The sequence below is a fragment of the Micromys minutus genome (genome assembly GCF_963924665.1).
Source record: "Micromys minutus genome assembly, chromosome: 1".
Taxonomy (NCBI): domain Eukaryota; kingdom Metazoa; phylum Chordata; class Mammalia; order Rodentia; family Muridae; genus Micromys; species Micromys minutus.
In genome coordinates, this window is record NC_137969.1 from 71,584,047 (window position 1) to 71,604,121 (window position 20,075).

The window sequence follows — 20,075 nt, forward strand, 5'->3', positions numbered from 1 at the left end:
TGACACACTTCTTCCAACAAGGCCACACCTCCCAATAGTGCCACTCCCTACGGGCCAAGCACATTCAAACCACCACAATGGAGAAATGCATGTTCACTTTTTTCTAGTCTTCACTTATATTTATTTATTTTTGAGACAGTCTCTTGTATCTAGGCTTGCAAACTCCCTGTGTAACCATGGATGATCTTGAGCTTTCTGGTCCTCCTCCTAGGTCTACTGTCTAGGTGCTTGGATTACAGTGAGAGCCACCATGTTCAATTTGTGATGTGCTAGGGTTTATCTTTGAAGACTCTCTGAAGCACAGGCATAGAAGACAGTACAAATATATAGAATGTTCTACCTCCGAATTCAGACTCTACATAAAACTGGGTTGCTCAAGCCTTGCCAAATCCCATATTCTCTAAATGATTATTTGACTACTTGTCGATGGGATGTTGAAGTACTAGGTGTTTGTTTTAGATGGAGATTCATTTTAGAATTTTTTTTCTCATTTCTTACCCTTTTTTTTCTCCTCCCTCCTTTCTCTCCTCCCTACCCCGCCCTTGTTCCTCCCCACATTGTGTGTGTGTGTGTGTGTGTGTGTGTTGTGCACGAGTGCTTAAACCACTGCTGCTTGGGACCAAGTTCATGGACTTAAGATTAAATAGCAAGCAAGCACTTGAACCACCTGAGCCGTCTCCCCAATACCCACACTAGTGCTTCCTGAAAGAAGCCATGACACCTCAGAATGACTTAAAAGTTATGAATTAGACCCAGTGTCTTATAACATATGTCTAAGAAATGATAGCTACAGTCATTTAAGCCAATTTTGGAATCAACAAGCCTGTTTTTTTTTTTTTTTTTTTTAATCCAAAAAATACTTTTCTGAGCTTAACAAATGGAAAACCAATATAATTAATGAAACACTGGAACTCTATTAGTCTCACAGCAATAAATTGTGTTTATGGCTCAGCTTGGTAGTCATTTCTAGAGAAATTGTGTACAGATTGAGTGATGAAAATAATATCAATTAATTGTTAGAAAATGTCATTTTCTTTTTTTCCCTTTGATTTCAGTTTTTGTGGCAAGGAAAAAGCTTAGCACATTCTCTATTGTCTACTGCTAACACAAGGCTTGCTTTCTTCATATATGCTGTGCCAGCCACCAAATTGCCATGTGACAAGTTGCATTTGTGGAGTTTGTGGTTTTGGTGTTTTGTTTTGTTTTTCAAGATGGTTTCTCAGTGCAACCTTGGCTGTACCAGAACTCATTCTGTAGATCAGGCTGGGCTTGAACTCACAGAGATCCACCTGCTTCTGCCTCCTGAGTTCTGGGTGGTGTGCTACCACCATGCAACAGCATTTGTGGTTTTGTACTTATTAATAATTTATGAGTAATGCACGAGTCAGGTTTTTCTAGAGTCACAGAACTTAAGGAACAAGTTTCTCTACCTCCCTGCCCCCCCATATCTAGTTATATGTATTTTTTCTAGTACTCTAATCGTTGCTCAGTCTCACAGAGTTGGCCTGACATCTCAGCTGGTCTTCTGTATATGTCAGAAGCCCCAAAGATTTACTCTAATGCCAGTGAAGGAGGGGGTGTGCTAGTAAGCCAAGGGCAAGTAGGCAAAAAGCTAAACCTTTCTTCCTCTATGCCCTTCTATAGCTTAGTTATAGAAGGCCCAGATGAAAAGTGTGTCTTCCCACCCCAAGATCTGGATCAAAACTTCGTGTCTTGACTAGAAGTGGATTCTCCCACTTCAAACCAAGCAGACAATGCCCTCACAGGTGTGCGCTCCACTTCTGGATTGTAGTTCATTCCAGATATAGTCAAGCCGACAACCAAGAATAGCCATCACAAGTAAATGACTACTCCATTCTCTTAGGTGGTGGCCTCCAGTTGCTTTTTTATGGTCAATTACAAATAATTTAAAAACACTTATTTAAATAACAGCAATCATCTGTAAGTAAAATGTCACAATTCTGGTGGTTACAGTAGAACAAAATAAAGCGTGACATTAATAGGACAGTTTCTTTCGGGAAAAGTGAAAAGACGCACTGGACTTATAAAAACAGATTAAGGGTGAACTTCCTCATGTTGTAATTTACTGAGGATTCGGGTAATGGGGAAAGTTCATATGTTAACCCTTTCTCCTGCCACCCACCCAACTCATCTTCCTTTCTCTCTTGGAACAGGGACTAGCTCAGGCTAACCTTCAAACTCCCATCCTCCTGCCTAAGTCTCCCCCACCTACTAAGATTAAAGGCATGTGACATGGTTATATGGCTTATATCTTCCTTTTTTGTTGTTTTATTTTTTGCTTTGTTTTTGTTGTTGTTGAGACATGTTTTTTTCTGTGTTGTCCTGGATATTGTGGAACCCACTTTGTAATAATTCTGGCTTTGAACTCAGAGATCTGCCAGCCTCGGGTAAAGGCATTTACACTGAGCCCAGCCTCGTGCCTTCCTTTTCAGAGGAAGGATTTAATCCTTTTTGTTGGATTCAATCTATTCTGTGTATTGTTTACCATCCACTATTTTACTTGCTGATGATTTAGTGCAATGATATTTCTTTGTCTTTCAAGACAGGAATGTGAACAGCCTTACAGTTAAAAAGCCTTGTCAGAAATTACTTCTGTAAAGTACTGGGAAAGCTCTAGACTCACAGACAAAGGAAATCCCAAATTGTCTCTGCAAAAACTTGTTGGCCAGAGATGAGCTCAGCTGGGGCAGGGTGTGGTTTGTAAATACAAAATCAAGTTTTCAAAAACACACATTGTTCCTCTCATACCCCAGGGGAAGACGGGGGAGGGGCCAGAACACTGCACATTATCTGTAAATACTCTTAGAATTTCTAGTCTGTAAGGAAAGAGACTGCAGTGTTCTTACAAATTCTTATCTGTGTCAGGCCCATGGGGTATTTTATTTCTCTTATTCCTTCGCCTCCTTTTTCTTCTTTATAAAGTTTTAATGTTTATAATGCTTAAGTAATAAAAATAAATATCAAAGGCCTGACATGGTGGTACATACTTGCAATCTCAGCACTTGGGAGGTAAGGGCAGGATAGCCCCAAATTCAAGGTCAGCTTGGTCTGCCTGGTGAGTGCAAGACCAGCCAGAACCACATAGTGACACTATGTCTCAAACTGTACCCTGCTCCCTGCAAAAATGATTCTGAAAACAAACTAACAAAACCCAAAATCAACCCCCCTACTTGGGCCTGGGGATGGCTTAGAGGGTAAAATCCTTGCCTCGAAAACATGAGTTCAATCTTCAGAATTCAGACAGGAAACCAGGCATGGGAAAGGAGGGTGGGCTCAGTAGTTAAGAGCATCTATGCTTTTCCCTGGGAATGGGGTTCTATTCATCCCAGCTCCCACATGGCAGTTCACTTGTAACACCCATTCCAGGGTTTCAGTCACCTTTTCTGGACTCTTTGGGTACCAAGTACATGCATGGGCACATCCACATGCAAGTAGACAAAACACTCAGACACACATAAAAACAACAATAAATAACCTAAAAAGAAGGGAAGGCAATGAGGAAGAGGAGGAAGAGCAGCAGCAGCAGCATCTGAGGATAAAGCATGAAGGTCATGAGGAAAGTGGAGACAGGAGGATGCCTGGGGCTGACTGGTCAGGCCAGGCTAGCCTGATTGGTGAATTGTAGGCCCATGAGAGACCCTGGTGGCAGGTGGCCCTCAGGTTTTCTCTGACCTCTGCATGAACATGCATAGATGGGGAGTGGGATAGCCCATGAACAGTTTATCACAAGCACTTGAATTGAGAAATGTAGGCACATATGCAGTGATTGGGTGGGTGGTGGGGTCTGTGAAAGTTCTCTCAAAATGTCTCAAAGAAAGGAAGGAGCAAGGTTATCTGTTGAGAGTGAGTTGGGGAAGTAACAGAAGTCTCAGGAAAAATAGGAGTCACCTATGAGAATAGTACAGTGGCTAGACTAGAGAAGGAAATAATATTTGTGTAATGGTTATGGATTTAATTTGAAATGACAGCCTGTGCATGCATTGTGAGGACACTGTGGAAGTCATTTCTTTCCTTCTATCATCATGTGGGGTCTGGGGGATGCACTCAGGTTGTCAGGCTTGGTAGCAAGTACCTTTACCTGCTGAGACACTGAGTTTGCTTCACTTGTGAATGTAAAGTCCGAAAGTCAGACCAGACAGCATGGTTGCCTGGTTTTCTCCAGTCTACTCTTGTAGTCAAGTCTTCTTAACTTTAAGGATTTCTCATAAGGCTGCAATCAAAGTATTGGATCAGAGGTTTCCTATCCTTGGAGCTCCATCAGAGACGAATGTACCACCAAACTGTTTCTGTTTTTAGAGTCAAAAACTATAGGCTTGTTGTTTCTATTTTCACAGGTAGTCTTGTTGTCTTGAGTTAGTATCCCACTGTGCCCCTCAGGCTGGAACTGAATCTTGTGTGCTGGGATGACAGGAATGAGCCAGCATGCCTGCACTTTTTATTTGTCTGGAGTCGACTCTCAGCATCTAGATGCTACAAGCAAGTCTTTGCCCTGTAGTTCAGCCCACAGCCATTGGCACTATGGCCATTTGTTTCTTCAAGGCTGGCAGAATAACGATGGTCAGTCCACTAGAACATTGTCTTATGTGGGACATTCTATCCTCTTTGATATAGAACATGAAATCCTCTTCATTTTCTATTGCTATCAGTGAACATTACAGACTGGGTTGTTTATATAAATAGAGATTTGTTTAGCTCAGTTCTAGGAGATCCAAGGTCAATGCATAGGAATGCTGCTAAATCCCTAGGCAGGGCATCATACAGAAAGAAGTATGTGCACAAGAGCAGAGCCAAACTTCTTGTAACAGACCTGTTTTAAAACTAAGCCATTAAGTCATTAAACTAGCTCGTGAAACCATCCATGAATCCTCATGATCTAATCAACTTTGTGATGTCCCATTTTGTCTGTTTCTAATTACTTTACCCTGGGGATTAAAGTTCAGTGAGTTTTGGTGGGAACATTCAAATCCTAGTAACAGATCATCACCTTTTGGAAACTGTCCTAATTAGGAAAGAGTCCTGCCCAAACTCAAGGACAGGGGAGTAAACAAACTCTTCAAACTCATATTCTATTTCCTGACACTTAGTTAAATTCAGCAACTACTGTTTTGTTAGAAATTATTATTCAGTATTATAAAGAAACACAGAAGCCCTAATAGGTAGGCCTTATTATCCCTGATGGGACCCAAAGATACCAATTAACGTGTTAATGACATTAAACTAGCGACTGCAGACAGAGCCACAGTTCTAACTCATGCTGTGTTAAGTTCATGTTGTCATCTGTTATGGTGAGTAGTCTAGAATCAGTGGAAAGAATAACCCAATGCTGTGGGGACACGGAAACTAATTAGATGGTGGATCTGAACATCCAAGTCTTTCCTTTTCCCAGCTTTTCTAGATTGTGTTTATGTATCCAGCCTGCTATGGAAATTGAGATGCTCCTGACTGCCTCCTGAGTCCTGAGATTCTCTTTCGTTTCTTTTTTCTTTTTCCTCCTCCCCACCCCCACCAGTGTTTTTCTGTGAACTTGCTGGCTTCAAATTCAGAGATCCACCTGCCTCTCCCTCCCAAGTGTTAGGATTAAAGGCATGTGCCGTCATGCCTAGCTCTGAGATTATAATCACACACAGCACACTACCTCCAAGTAAGCTCTAAGATCAGACTTCCATAGTTCAACCAATGCAGAGCCAACTGGCACTGCTGGAGACTCACTGTGCCATGGATCCTTTCTTCCTTAACTAACGGAAAGTGACAGATCAAGGGAAGACCGGGCCTAGGACAAGAAATGCTAGTAGAGGGAAGGACAGATAAGAAGTCTTTCACTTTTTTAAAGGTATTACCTGTGGGGGCTAGAGAGATGGCTTGACAGTAAGAGCAATGACTACCCTTCTAAAGGGCCCAGTTCAAGTCCTACCACCCAGACACCAGCTCACATACACCTGTAACTTCAATCCTAGGGCATCTGATGCCCTCTTCTGGCCTCAGCAGGTACCAGGCATGAAAGTGGTACATAGACATGCATGCAGGAAAAAAACAACAAAAAACAACCAACAACAACAACAAACCACTCATGTGCAGAGAGTAAATTGTTAATTTAAAGGGATACTACCTGAAAAAATATAAAGTAAACTTAATAAATAGGGATTCTTAAAGTCCAAATATAAGGCTAAGAGATATCTCCAGCAGAAACGACTTGGCATCACGTTATGTACATCATTCATGTTGAGTTGAGAAGCCCCCAAGGTAAAATGCACAATAAATCCAAACTATATTTAAAGAAACGTTTACATCTGAGAGACAGTATTATATGGACAGTTGTATACTAAAGCAGAGGAGGGTGGCTTAACATCACTACATATGCGGAGGTTTGGAACCACATTTTCTCCATTCCAGCAGTTTCATCCATAAGTCAAACGTCACGGCTCGGAGACATCACTGTGATGCTGTCTGCATTATAAGTTCAAGACAAGTAGGTCCCCAGGCATAAGTATTCAATATTTGACCTAGGATTCATGATGGTCTTAGTTACTTGTCTCATTGTTGAGATCAAACACTAAATACCAGCAGCTTCAAGAAAGAAGGGTCTAGGGGCTGAAGAGATGGCTCACTGGTTAAGGGCACTGTCTCCTATTCCAGAGGTCCTGAGTTCAATTCCCAGAAACCACATGGTGGCTTACAACCATCTGTTATGGGATCTGGTACCCTCTTCTGGTGTGTCTGAAGACAGCAACTATGTACTCACACAAAGTAAATACATAAATCTTAAAAAAAAAAAAAAAGGGTCTATTTTGGCCCACAGTTGTAGGGATACAGTCTGTCAAAGCATGGAAGGTATGGTAGCAGGGGCAGCAGGCAGCTGTCTTATTATGTGTCCACAGTCTGGAAACAGAACCAGGTAAATACTGTTTCAGCTCCCTTGTCCCTTTTTATTCAGGTGGCACCCCACCCCAGCTTATGGAATGTTGCTGCCTACATTTAGGGTAACTCTTCAAACCTAATATAAAAATGCCCAGAGATGTTTCCATGATGGTTCTAAATCTTGTCAAGTTGACACCGAAAAACTATCACAGTATGAACCACTTAGTTTTAAGGAGAAAAAAAATGAGAGGGATTTATTACCTGGATTGAACTTTTCGATTCTTGGATTATTTTCATACTCATTACCTGCAGAGAATCACTGCTCTATAGAATTGGTTTGACTTTGAATCTTGCTTTCATGTCTTCCAATTTTATGCTCAAGTGTTTATTAAGGGGCAGAACAGATGATGTTTAGCCAACACTAAAGGGATGGAATTTTAAGTCTTCACTTCCACCATGCACAACCTCTCCTCCATGTGGACTCCTCCAGCTTTTGCAGTCCTAGGAACCACCACACCCTGGCTTTCTTTATAACCTAGGCTATTTCATCCTGTGACTTGTGTGCTTCTTAGGTTAGAGTTTGTTGCATTTTCTCATTTGCATGACTCACTCTCAGCATCCCACACATTTTGGATCCACTGTCTCTCTCATTGCCCCCTGAAGGACTGTGTAAATGTTAGGAAGGTGTAGGAAACACTGGGTGAAACATCTGACATTTAAGAGGGAGTTTCTTCATTTCACGATATTCCAAAACACACCCTGAACTAGAGAAAATGAAAGTGTTGGGAGGGGTGGTGAGCTAAGGCAGTATCATCTCCCAAAATAAAGTCCTTACATCCTAGGGAACTGTCAACAGAAAGGGACACTGCTAGTCAGTTCACCACCCACTTGTCTGCACTCTCCCTGGAACAGTGATGTCATAAGTGCTTAAGTCATGTGCTGACCCAGGCTGAGCAGAGTCAGACTGCCTTGGTGCTTTGTGTCCCTTGCTGGCAAACAGCTCTGTCTTATTTAGGGTTTTACTGCTATGAACAGACACCATGACCAAGGCAAGTCTCATAAAGGACAATATTTAATTGGGATTGGCTTACAGGTTCAGAGGTTCAGTCCTGTTATCAAGGCAGGAGAACTGCAGAATCCAGGCAGGAGGAGCTGAGAGTTCTACATCTTCATCTGAAGGAAGCCAGGAACAGACTGGGTAGCCTCAGGCAGCAAGGAGGAAGATCTCAAGCTTACCCCCACAGTGACACACTTCCTCCAACCAGGCCACACCTTCTAGTAGTACCATTCCCTGGGTTGAGCATGCAAACCATCACAAGCTCCGTGAGCCATGTGAGGCCATAATGTTCAGGACAATGGAAGGAAGACTCCTTTGGTGTAGTAGCTCCAAGGACCCACACACTTTTCAAAAAAAAAAAAAAAAAAAAAATCTAGGTGGGTTATAAAAGAATTCTGAGAAACAAGTAATATGTGTGGGCAGACAAGTCACTCAGAAAATCAGTCAGGCCAAGCTTTTAAGTAACATATTTTACAAAGTTAAATAATTTACAATTTAGCAAAATAATCACCGTAAAAACCTATCACCAATATATGACTTTTTCAAATTTTAAATTATTTCACAATGGTTCATTTAAAGTATCTTGTCTCAAAAGGGAGAAGGGAAGATTGCCATTTCATCTGTATATGGAAAATCATTAATATGTACAACTAATACACATTAACAAAATAATGATAGAAAGAAATCATCTCATATCCCAATATAACTTTTTTTTTTGTCTGTGTGTGTTTCTGGGGGTTGAGCTTATATAACCTACATAAGTGCTCTAATCACTGAGCTGTATCCCCAGCCTTATCTGTAGCTTTATTATGTGACTATTCTACATCTCTTTTCCCTGTATCTGTTTTCAGCTAATTTTTACTATCTAGCTATTATACTAGCCCCCTCTCCTTCCCTTTCCACTCTGTCGCTGGCTGTATTGTGCTATGTTCTCAGTGTTAGTGATCTTTTCTTTCCAGGTCTCACAATATCCATCTAAGTATCTGCCTGCCCATTCACCTACCCACCTATCCAGCTAATGATGAAAGTATCACCCTTTTAGTTTTTTAAACTGGGTTGAGCTCACAGTACTACAAGAATGTGCCTTTTGGCAAGTATTCCCTTTCAACACTTCAAATTTACAAGTGTATTTATTAGCATCTCTTAGATATTTCCCTTCCCAACTAAAAACGAATCTATGGAAAGTTTCCTTGAAGAAATAGACTTCTTGATTTCTCAGTAGAGTCCATCATAAGGTCTAGCATAACTCAATAAATATGTTTTGAACAATATTCCCTTTATTGAATGCTGTAGCCGCCAGTTTCTTCTTAAGAGAACACTTCAACCCCAGGGACTTGAATAGGTAAAGATCAAAGGATTCTGGGCAGTCCCCATTGTGTATAGACTCTGTTCTTCACTTAAAGATTCTGTGCCTCCTGAACTGGAAGTACGAAAACCAGAGAACACATCCCTGTTGTTCTTGCTCCAGGAAGGCATGCCTGCCACTATCAACAGCACTGTGGGTGGCATTTACAGCTTCTCTGGGCGACGTGGCATTCTGGCAGGATTTAAGAGGGCATGCAAGACTAAGGCCATGCAAATACTTCGAATAATATATCACACCCTTCCTTGATCCTGTTCTACCAAGCTGTTTATCTGTCCACAGAGGCTTTTTATCAAATGGAAAACTATCTTTTTATTTACAAACGATACCCCTGCTAAATGATAAAATTTCTAAACCACATAAATTGATTGTAAAATCTGAATGAAAAACGAACACACAAGAATGACTAAGAAAAGGTTAAAATGTAAATTAGGAAGCCTATCCACCAGATGGAAACCATCTGACTTTCCCTAGGATCCAGAATATGTTAAATTTAGTTGCTTTTGACATCTCAACAAATTGGACTCTCTTTCAGAACCTGCAAAACTCAACATAACTTTAAATATAAACGCAACTTCATGACACCCGCTGCCCCTGGTGTAACAGGAGAGTTGAACATTAGCTCTTCCCTCCCAACTAAGTCCTGCTCCCGGACCGGTTCTCACTGACTGGCACATTTAGCACGACCTCGGGTTACTAATCCCTTTTGCTTGCAGTTCTTCTTTCACTGTGGCCCTGCAAAAGGCAACCTGGCTGTCTTGACACCCAAGAGACTCAGAAGACAATGACAGAGGAAGCCTGAGTCACTGGCAAGCAAGTATCTGGAAAATCAGAGACAAAATCAGCAGGCTTAAGGTCACAGGCCTGCCCCGGAGGGATCTCTGCCCAGAAACCGGCGGGTCTTTCCCAGCCGTTCCCAACCATATCCGTGGGCGTTCGGAAATCCGTCACCTGAAGACTCATTGCCCGCTCCCTGCTCTGTACCGGGCACGCTGATCCGCCCCTGGTGACCCTGAGGACCCGCCCTGCAGTTTGCTCTTAAGGTGGCGCCTGGCCTCACCTCCTCCCCCCTGGCCCCTCGCGTAGCCGACCACGCCCCCGCTAGTGCGTGAGAGGGCGGTGCCGCAGACTGACAGGACCCTTGGCTATCCTTATTGGGCAAGAGTCTGAGTGACCTAAGGAGGCTCCGCCTCCCTAAGCCGGCGCCCGCCCCTTTGGCCGCTCTCTGCCGCTGACGTGTCGAGCCGGCAGGCTTCCGCTCCGCCCCTGGGCCGCAGCCACTCACCGCTGCGAGAGGGGCGGGGTGGCCGGAGCCCGCGCTCCCCTCCGCCGCCGTTCGCGGCCCGCCCCGCCGCCCCGGCCCCTCGGATGACGGTATATATTCCAGGCGGGCGCAGGACGCCGGCGAGTAGCCGAGGGGCGAAGGATCCGGAGCCGGGTCGAGCCGCGGGAGTGTCCAGGGAGGTAGGGCCCCCTTCACGCGCGCGCTCCCATGCCAAGCGCGCGGACCCGGCTGCGCGTTGCCTCCCCGTGCTTGGCGCCGGCTGCTCGGAGCTCCGGAGGGGCGTGGGCTGTGTCGCGGCGGGGCGGGGATACGCGGAGGGTCGGGGGGGGGGGGGAGATCCGGGAGAGGAGGCTGGAGTGGTGATGGAGTCCCTGGCACGTGTCAGCGCTGTGTTTTGGCCGTCACCTGGATGGGGAAGAGGAACCGCGAGGGTCTAAGGCTAGGGCCGGGGCATAGTTGTGCCATTTTCTGGGGCGTCTCAGGTGGGAGTGGTTTCTGGTACTGTCAGGGGAAAGCGGGTTGGGGTGTTTTGAACCCACGAGGGTAAGAATTGATAGTTTCGACAAGGACAGTGGATCCCAATGGGGGATGGAGCTAGCACAGGACCTGCTTGCTTCGCTTGATATTGATAGTGAGAGAGGTTCAGATTTCAGGGTTTTCTCTCAGTTGGACTGGTAGAGGCTGGAGGGCTGAGAGCACACATACGCTCTTGAAGATTTTTAAAAGTTTGGTCTGAGGTTGGCTGGCCTTCATCGGCACACTGAAATCTGAAATCCGGTGGTAATGATCATGGCTAATACGTATGTGTATGTATGTATGTATGTGAGGCAAAAGTTGAGGGACTTGGAGGTGAAGTTCACTGGGCTTGGATCCAAGAGTTTGCAGGGAACTGAAGGCATTTGTCTATTTCGTTATTAGTTGACTCACTTGGCTGAGGGAAAGACTTCATAGTCTGTTTCATAGTGCTGTTAGTCAGTGGTTAGGACTCAAGTCAGTCTCAGTACCATCCCTCCCAATCCCGCCTTTCTTTTTTCCTTTTTTATTTATTTAATTTATTTATTTGAGACAGGGTTTCCCTGTGTAGTTTTGGTTGGTCTGGTACTAACTTTGTAGACCAGGCTGTCCCAGAACTCACAGAAATCTATTTACAGCCACTGCCTGTCTCTCGCTAGCAAAGCGGTTTTTTTTTTTTTTTTTTTTTTTTTTAAAGCGATTTAGTAACCCATTCTGAGGACATATAGCAGCAGAGGGGGAAGGAGATGGGAAATGCTGGACTTCTTTATGTGGCATTTAAATTCTAATAAAGGCATGTTTGATAATGGTTTGTCGTTTATGTTGATCCAGGTGTGTTAGGTTGTAGGCATACACCAAATTTAGTCATAATTTCTAGACGTTTGATCTTGGTATAAAAATTCATGTCTTTTTAATTTTCTTATCTGTTGCTGTATACCATTTATTTACACACACACACCTCTTAAGAAAATCAGTAGGAGAACCAGTACTATGGTTATAGTTATGTCAGATAAATATTAAGCATGTTTATTATGAATGTTACATAACATAAATGGACAGATATGATTTTGGCATAAGTTTTGTTGATTGCTGATGTTCTGGAAGCAGATATCAAAGTTTATAGTGAGTTGTTTTATTTGCATGAATACGTTTTTTCCAAGCACCTAAAGGGGAATAGTACTTATTGAGTGAGTTGTTTTTTTTTTTTTTTTTTTTTTTCTGAGACAAGGTTTTTTTGTATATCTCTGGCTGTCATAAAACTCATTCTGTAGATCAACCAGGCCTCAAACTCAGAGATACACACCAGCCTCTGCCTCTGATCGGACCACACTGACCCGGAACTCACAGAGATCTGTCTGCTTCCTCAGTGCTGGGATTAAAGGAGTAAGCCTCTACTGCCAACTTTGAGTGACTTTTAAAGGAACAGTTCTACTTAACATTTATCATAATATGTTTTCATGTACTTTTAGTAGAAGAGTCCTTTTCACTTTTTAGTCTTCAGGATATTTGAAAAGGGCTGGGTTGTCTTCATGAGAAAATAGATACACCAGGGAAGTAAAATGATTTGCATTGAATCAGATGATCAGGCAGGGGACTACTGGATCGAGAAGCCAAGAACTAGGGGTGCTTTTTTTTGGTTACATGTGTCCCCAGTGATCTGACTACAACATGTCCCCTCAAGTCTCACAAGAACAGGGCATGAGAAGTTGGGAATAATTCCTTGCAGAATAATACAAACCTACCTTTCCCTACTGTCTTATTTTTTTATTTAATAGAAAATGTTCTTTGAGTATCTTGTACATGCTCCAGCTATCTTATTAAATTTAGACTCTGGTAGACAGTAAGTGCTCATTAAATATTTGGCGAATGAATTAATACTCACACATAAAAGTTAAATTTCCTCCTTAAATTTTCTGTTATCACATATGCTCACAAAAGGGTAGCTTTTACCAATAAGTAGTCACATCCTGAGGAGGGCGACTGGGGATGTGTCACGACTCACTGTAGTTTTGTGACATAAAAAGCAAACCATGCTGGACCCGTAGATTATGCTGGAAGTGAAGATTCCCTAATGAAGTCGTTTCCAGTGTGATGTAGCAGGACACATTACCACGTACTTGCTAATGACTGCAAGTAAACTTGTAAAGGTTTACTGTGGAGCTGGGCGTTACTCCAGCAACAGCCTGTTATCTTATGATTGGCTAATCCATGTGTGTACTCACTGTGCTCTAAGGTGTTCATACGATGAACTCACTGAAGGATTCCATTCTCAGGCTGTCCCCTGTACAAGGTGGCGGCAGCCTTCAAACAGCTGCTGCCACCCGTGTCCCAATCTCTGAATATATGACTCTGGGAGGCATTTTCCTTATTGCTCCCATTGAGGAGTTTTTCCTCTTCTTGCGTCTTTGATAAACTTTTTGGCTTTGTCCATAGTAACTCTTTTATGTCCCAAAGGTGGTGACTTGGTCACATTAGCATTTCATAGAGGCCTCTCAATATCCTAGGTACTTTCAAAACTGCTTTTCCTCACAGTAAGATCACCTTTCACTTTAGAGGTAAGCACTCCTTTTTTGTTGTTTTGGGTTTTTGTTTGTTTGTATGCCTTTGAGACAGGGCCGTGCTCTGTAGCTTGGACACAGTCTTTTTCTATAGCCTAAAGGATCCTCAGATTCTTCATCTTGCTTCATCCACACAAATGCTAAGGACTATCTTTGCTCCATTTTGTAGACATGAAGAATTAGGGCACTGAAAGATGAAATAGCTAGATCAGAATCACAAACAGACCATGGTGGAATTGATGAGCTGGAGCCTCGTCAGTCTGATTCTAAAGCTCAGTGTTGGTTGCCAACAAATTATTTTGCCTGTATGTAAGTGAGACCTCTCTCATGGATTCTTTGTTAATCCCCTTCTTGGGGATATGGAATTAACATTAAAATACCAACAGCTTCAGGACAATCTACACTCCTACACCTCCTCTTGTCACTGTGAGTAAGCCTTCACTTTCCGAGGGATTCCTGTCTTCTTGCTCATTCACCTGAGCCATCAAGGTCTCCTTGTTTCCTGTTCTTATCTATGCAGTCAGTTTGACCCCCTTCAGGGTGAAAGAGCTAGACTGTGAACATTTCCCAGCTGGTGCCTGTTCAGATCTTGCATTTATCAGTACTAGGTGGGTGGTAGAGTAAATATTTCTTCATTCTCTTACTTTTTAGCACTGTGCAGTATAAGATGTGACTTTGTGATCATAGAGCACTCGTGCTTGGGCTAATTCGGTCTTCCCCGATTGTTGGGTGCATCACCTTTCTTTGAGTTGGAGCTCAGGTTTTTAGTGAGTACTTGATGGATATGAGTCCCCTGTTGCCCTGTGGAGGTTGCTATTGAAATACAGTTTTCCTAGGTATAGGCAGTGCCGTAGTCAACAGTAGTTAATCTTCCTTAGAGGCGAAAGGAGAGCAGCTGAACTATGAAGTGGTACAGGGGCAGGGGAATGAGATCACTGGGCAGGTGCCACCCCAGGGCTGCGCTGCTGAGCTGTGTGCTAGAGCCTCCTCCATATGAATACTGGGAACAGTTACAAGATGAGAGTGGTAGGAAGTTAGATGAAACCTGTAAGTAAAGTGCTTCGTTATATTGCCGGCACATAGTGCTAATTATTGTTTAAGTTTGAGCTTTCGCAAATATTGAGTGTCAGAAAGGCAGAGATTCATTTCTAAATGCTGAGTTTTAAAAAACATATTGTCATACATAGCTTAATGATGGGGCTGTGTTCTGAGAAGTGTATCATTAGGCTGTTTGATTACTGTGCAAACATCATACTATTATAATCTCGTGGGGCCACTGTTAAATAAGTGACCTTGGCCAAAATGTCAAGACATCTGTCTGCCCTTTCTTAATTCCTTTTCTTTTTGGTTCGCAGATCTCCATACTGTCTTTACAAAGCTTCACTACCAGAGCACTATGAATGTGACTGACCTCAAACAAAGGTTGTCCAGAGCTGGGCAGGAGCACCTGCTGCAGTTCTGGAATGAGCTATCAGAAGCCCAGCAGGTAGAACTTTATATGGAGCTCAAGACCATGAACTTTGAAGAGCTGAACTCCTTTTTCCAGAAGGCCATTGGCGGATTTGATCGATCCTCTCACCAAGAAAAGGTGGATGCACGAATGGAGCCTGTGCCCCGACAGGTTTTGGGCAGTGCTACCAGAGATCAAGACCAGCTGCAGGCCTGGGAAAGTGAAGGTACAGAGCACGTACTCATGTCTTCCACAGTGTGTTATGAGATATGCTGAGATTATTCAAGTTGCTGGATCATGTAACACTAGGCTACCATACTAGAACTCAGATGACCCACTAGCAAGCACCCGATGTTCTTGCCAGGGTAGCTGCACTCCCTGCTGTGGCTGACCTACACTCTGCTTGAATTATCAATGCCTGGTTTCAAAGCTCTTCTCTAGTCTATTTGGCCTCCGTCTCTTTTTGTCTTTAAATGCTATACTCTTGCTAGGTTACTTCCCCTGGAATTTTGTGGCACGAGTTAAATGTTATGATTTAAGCTGCTTTGACCTGAAAGTCTGCCTTGAACTGGTTTTCCACACCTGAATTTTCAGCTCTGTTTTCTTCTGTGTTACTATGTCTCATTCCTGTTGCTGCACATATTGTAGCTGAGGCAGACAGTTCACCTTGCCTAGGTGTTCTGTTATGCATTTCCTCCTGTGTTTATCTTTGTTTGGTCTGGGCTGTGCCCTTTCTCTCCTTGAAGGTCATGGAGCTGTGCATGCCTTGGTTCTGCAGCTGTGGACTGACATTCTTTGTTTTGTTTGAGGTTCTAGAGATCAAGCCCAGGACCTTCTGCATGCAAGGACCTCAAGCTGCCACTGAGCCACATTTCCAAACAGGGTCTTAGTTACCTGCTGGTTTTGAGCTCACCATAAAGGCCAGGAAAGCTCTGAACTTGCAGCCCTTCTGCCTTGGCCTCCTCAGTAGCCAGAGTTATAGGCCCCGTTCTTACACTCATTCTTCTTCAAACATTCTTTTTTTCTTAAAAAAAAAAAAAGTATGTATGAGTGTTTTGCTTTCATGTTTGCCTGTGCATCACATGTTTACAGTACCCACAGATGCCAGAAGAGGGCATCTGTCCCTTTCAGAATGAAGTTAGGGAAGGCTGTGAGTTATTATGTAGGTGCTGGGAATTGAACTCAGGACCTCTAAGTCAGTGCTCTAATAAGATTCTCCATATTTGCTGTTTGCAATGCTTTCTTCACTGTCCCAAGTTGGAATTGGTTGCTTATGCTCACATTAGTACCAGCTGTTTGCATTTGTCTTCCTAAGTATGTCATAAACTTCTCAAGAGCAGCACATGTCCTGATTGTGTGTGTGTCAGACATCATTTAGAAGGAATATCTGCAGTTATACATGGATCAATGTTATGTGTTGAATTTGCCCACAGATTTCTTGTTCAAAGCATATACTATAATTTATTCCTATGTCTAGTACTAATTTATCTTTTGAGAATGGCAGAATAGTTCCACTGTAGCTTTGGTAGAGTTCAAAACTTTGCTTTTGTAGTCTAGTCTTCCTGTGAATAAAAAGTTTGTTAAAAATATACCCTAGGCCTGTGCATTAGTTACTGTGGCATAGCTCTGATGAAATATATATATTCTAGGTCACAGTTTCAGAGAGTTGCTTCCGTCCTGATCAGGAGGGCTTGGTGGAGCAGAACAGTTCACATCATGGTGGACCTGGAAGTAGAAAGAGAAGGCCAGGAAAGCTTTGAACTTACATCTCCTTCACTGGCATTTTCTTCCCCTTTGACTCTGCCAGGGCTTCCCCCCTGGGAAGTTGTCATCCTCATGGACAGAGGGTCTTCTTTCCCTTTACGTAATCTTCCCTAGAAATCCCTCACAGATAAACCCAGGAATGTGCCTCACTGGTCTCCTAGGTTGACAGTGAAGAGAGAGCAACACAGCCTTTGAGTGCTTGCCTTCACTTCTCAAGTCTCTGCCTTGCTTTCTTAACCGAATGAACAAGTGAGACCAATATACGTAATTATAGGAACTACTTTCAAAATCTCAGAAATTACCTGTAACTATATCAGATCTATTTTCTTATATTACCTAGTTGTGTACATGTTCACTTTCATAGATGCAAATACTGTCATAGCTACAATATTATCCCGGTGGCTATTTTTTCTGTTACCTTTTGACATTCTACCTCTCAGTCCATGAAATAAGAAGGTGACCAGTGCCACTGACATTCTCTGTTCCTCCTCCCGGCCGATAGGCTTATTTAAACTGTGTTCTGAAGAGCTCCAAAGGGTCCACTTGTGGGAAAGCTGTTTCACACAGGGAAGAGGAAGCTGATTCTAACTGGGCAGGTCTCTAACCTTTCCCATCTGTCCCAATGGTTCTACTTCCTTCTTTCTGTGTGTCCAATTGTTATGAGACTTTATTCTGAAGGATTTAAAAGGATGTTAAAGAACGCCTTGAGAAAGATTGGTTATTCATTCAGAGGACACTTTTCAGATCTGAAATGTACACATATGGCTGGCCCAGCCTCTTGCCAAGAGAGTATGTCTAGCCTGGCCCCTCATGGAGGGAGCCATGGCCAACGTTCCCTCTTACAAAGAGCTGTGCTAACCTAGTGTGAATTGGGCAGGCCACTCAGAATCGAGAGAATGATGTTCAGATGAACCCTTGTGAATGGAGAGTTTTGGTGAGACGGTGGCTTACACTGACTTTGGAATCATTAATCTGGCCTACCTGCCCTGGGTTTCAAAAAGACTACTGCTCCAAATCAAAATCAAATGGGCTTCTTTCCTCCTTTATTCCAGCTGCCATGTTTCTTCTTAGGGATTGAGGAGGGTAGAGTCCTAGCATGTACATTTCAGGAATCTGGTATAATGGCTGTGAGCAACAAGCAGGCCTCCTTTGGAGTCTTTAGGTTTAATGGACTCTCTAGAGCTAATCTACATTTATAATTTTTCATTTAAAGTATAATCCACAGTTGTTAGAACCTAGTATGGCCCAAGAAGGAGCAAAGCAAACTTCCTTTTGGCTCAGTATCAGGAAACCATATTTATTTGTGGCTTACAGTAGGGTGGAGGGTATTTTGTAACTGATTTTATAACCTTCTTACTTAGCCAGAAATTGCTGTGTGTTTGCAGTCAGAGCAATTGGAAGTTCCTGCAGTTACTAACCAGAGGGAGGAGAGTGCAGTGGGGATTGTATTTTATGTGCTGTGAGGAGTCTTATCACTGTTTCAAGGGCAATTTTGTTTTCTTCATGATGGTGGAAAAAAGTATTATGTAGTGGTTTCTAGGTGTCTATTATATAAATAATAATGGGCATTAGAAACTGAGAGTACAGAGTTATTTCTTAGGGGTTGAGTAACCTCCTTGTTGAAGAGAGGTCTTTAAGTTTTTAAAATTTTTAAGAAATTATATATATGGGTAGCTTGCCTATATGTACATTTGCACACCAGAAGAGGGCAGCAGATCCTATTACAGACAGTTGTGAGCCACCATGTGGTTGTTGGGAATTGAACTCAGGTCCTTTGGAAGAGCAGCCAGTGCTCACTGAGCCATCTCTCCAGCCTCCTAATTTGAGTTTTAAAGTTTACCGGCTAAACATAAATAGTGTAACATAGAATAGCAACTGGGAACTCTTGATCTCTTGAAAGAGAAACAATTAGAAGCTTTGAGAAGAGTGCCATTTTAGTAAAGATACACTGGGGAAATCTGACTGGTCAGCATAAAATGTCATCTTTTACTTAAAAACACATATTTACTTAAGTGCAAGTTTCTCTCCCACTTATACTAATAACTGTTTGCTTTTACCCATCTTCTTGCCCACGAGACATTTTTCTAACAATTATAGAGGCGCTAGGGATGGATGCTGGGGCCTTGTATGGCTGGGTAGTGAGCAGCCCGACCACCAAGCTGCATCCCAGGACCTGTACCGGTGTTTCTCCTCTTCCTAGAACAGTATGGCAGGACGATAAGTGTCCTGTGGAGAAGAAATGTGCTCAACATTATTTCCTCTAATTTTTATTAGGTCTGGTATAGTAATGTTTTAAAATTTTTGTTTTATTTTAAAAGCAATACATATCTTAAAGAAGTTAGAAAATATTAAAAATATCAAAGAAAAAAAGAAAATTTCTACCATCCCATACTCCAGACAAAAATAACTACTAGCAACATTTATATCATTGTGCAGAAATTTATATGGATTTATTATTAAATGGTTTAAGTATATTATGAATAAATATATTGAGACAAATAGTAAATGCCTAAATGCCTACATACAGTACTTTGACTAAAAGGTTTTTTTTTTTTTTTTTGGCTTCATGTGCCCTCCATTTTCTTTCTTTTTTTTTTTTTTTTTTTTTGTTGCTGTATTCCAAATATCATGCCATTTATATCATCATAGTTCAATATATGACTTGAAATATGTATCCAGTGCCAAATATCCTGCACACTAATCACAATGGCTTTTTGTTGATGCCAAGTGAAATTCACAGTAAGCAATGCATTAGTTAATAAAATAAGTTCAGATAGAGATGTCCTTGATTAGTCTACTCTTTGTGTTTAACATTTTGGGAAGCAGTTTCCGTTGTAACATGTGACTACAACTTAAAGACTTCTGGTGGGCATGGCGGTACATGCCTGTAGTCGTAAGGTGTGGATGTGGAAGCAGGGGGATCACTAGTTCTCGTCCTTTTTGGCTGTGTGGAAAGTTTAAGGCCAGAGGTATGTGAGACTGTCTCAAAAAAACCACAACAACAACAACAACAAAAATACCGAGGCGAGACAAAGCTTTTGTGCTTCAGTGTTCCTTCTGACTAGCTTTCTCCGACAGCTTCCCTTCATCTGTCCTGGTTGAATCACCTGCTGATGCCGCTTGACTTGTCTGGAGTGTCCACAGTTTGAAGTTCTGTTGTGCTCTGCTCCAGAAGCACCCATGAGACTGTCCTTGTTTTAGGCACCTGT

The 20,075-nt window shown here is 42.5% G+C and overlaps 1 protein-coding gene across 4 annotated transcripts in view; it reads left to right on the top strand.

Annotated features, from left to right (window-relative positions):
* Positions 1-10,607: 10,607 nt before the first annotated feature.
* The window catches only part of UAP1 (UDP-N-acetylglucosamine pyrophosphorylase 1), a 31,218-nt gene continuing 21,750 nt past the window's right edge, over positions 10,608-20,075 (top strand). For 3 of the 4 annotated variants that reach the window (XM_080919041.1, XM_080919042.1, XM_080919043.1), the window contains exons 1-2: positions 10,956-11,063; positions 15,008-15,328. In XM_080919041.1, the coding sequence (XP_080775167.1) occupies positions 10,991-11,063; positions 15,008-15,328 (394 nt within the window). In that variant the 5' untranslated portion in view covers positions 10,956-10,990. Of the gene's footprint in view, positions 10,761-10,955; positions 11,064-15,007; positions 15,329-20,075 lie in introns of those variants that run through there. The other variant, XM_080919044.1, reaches the window with a different exon arrangement.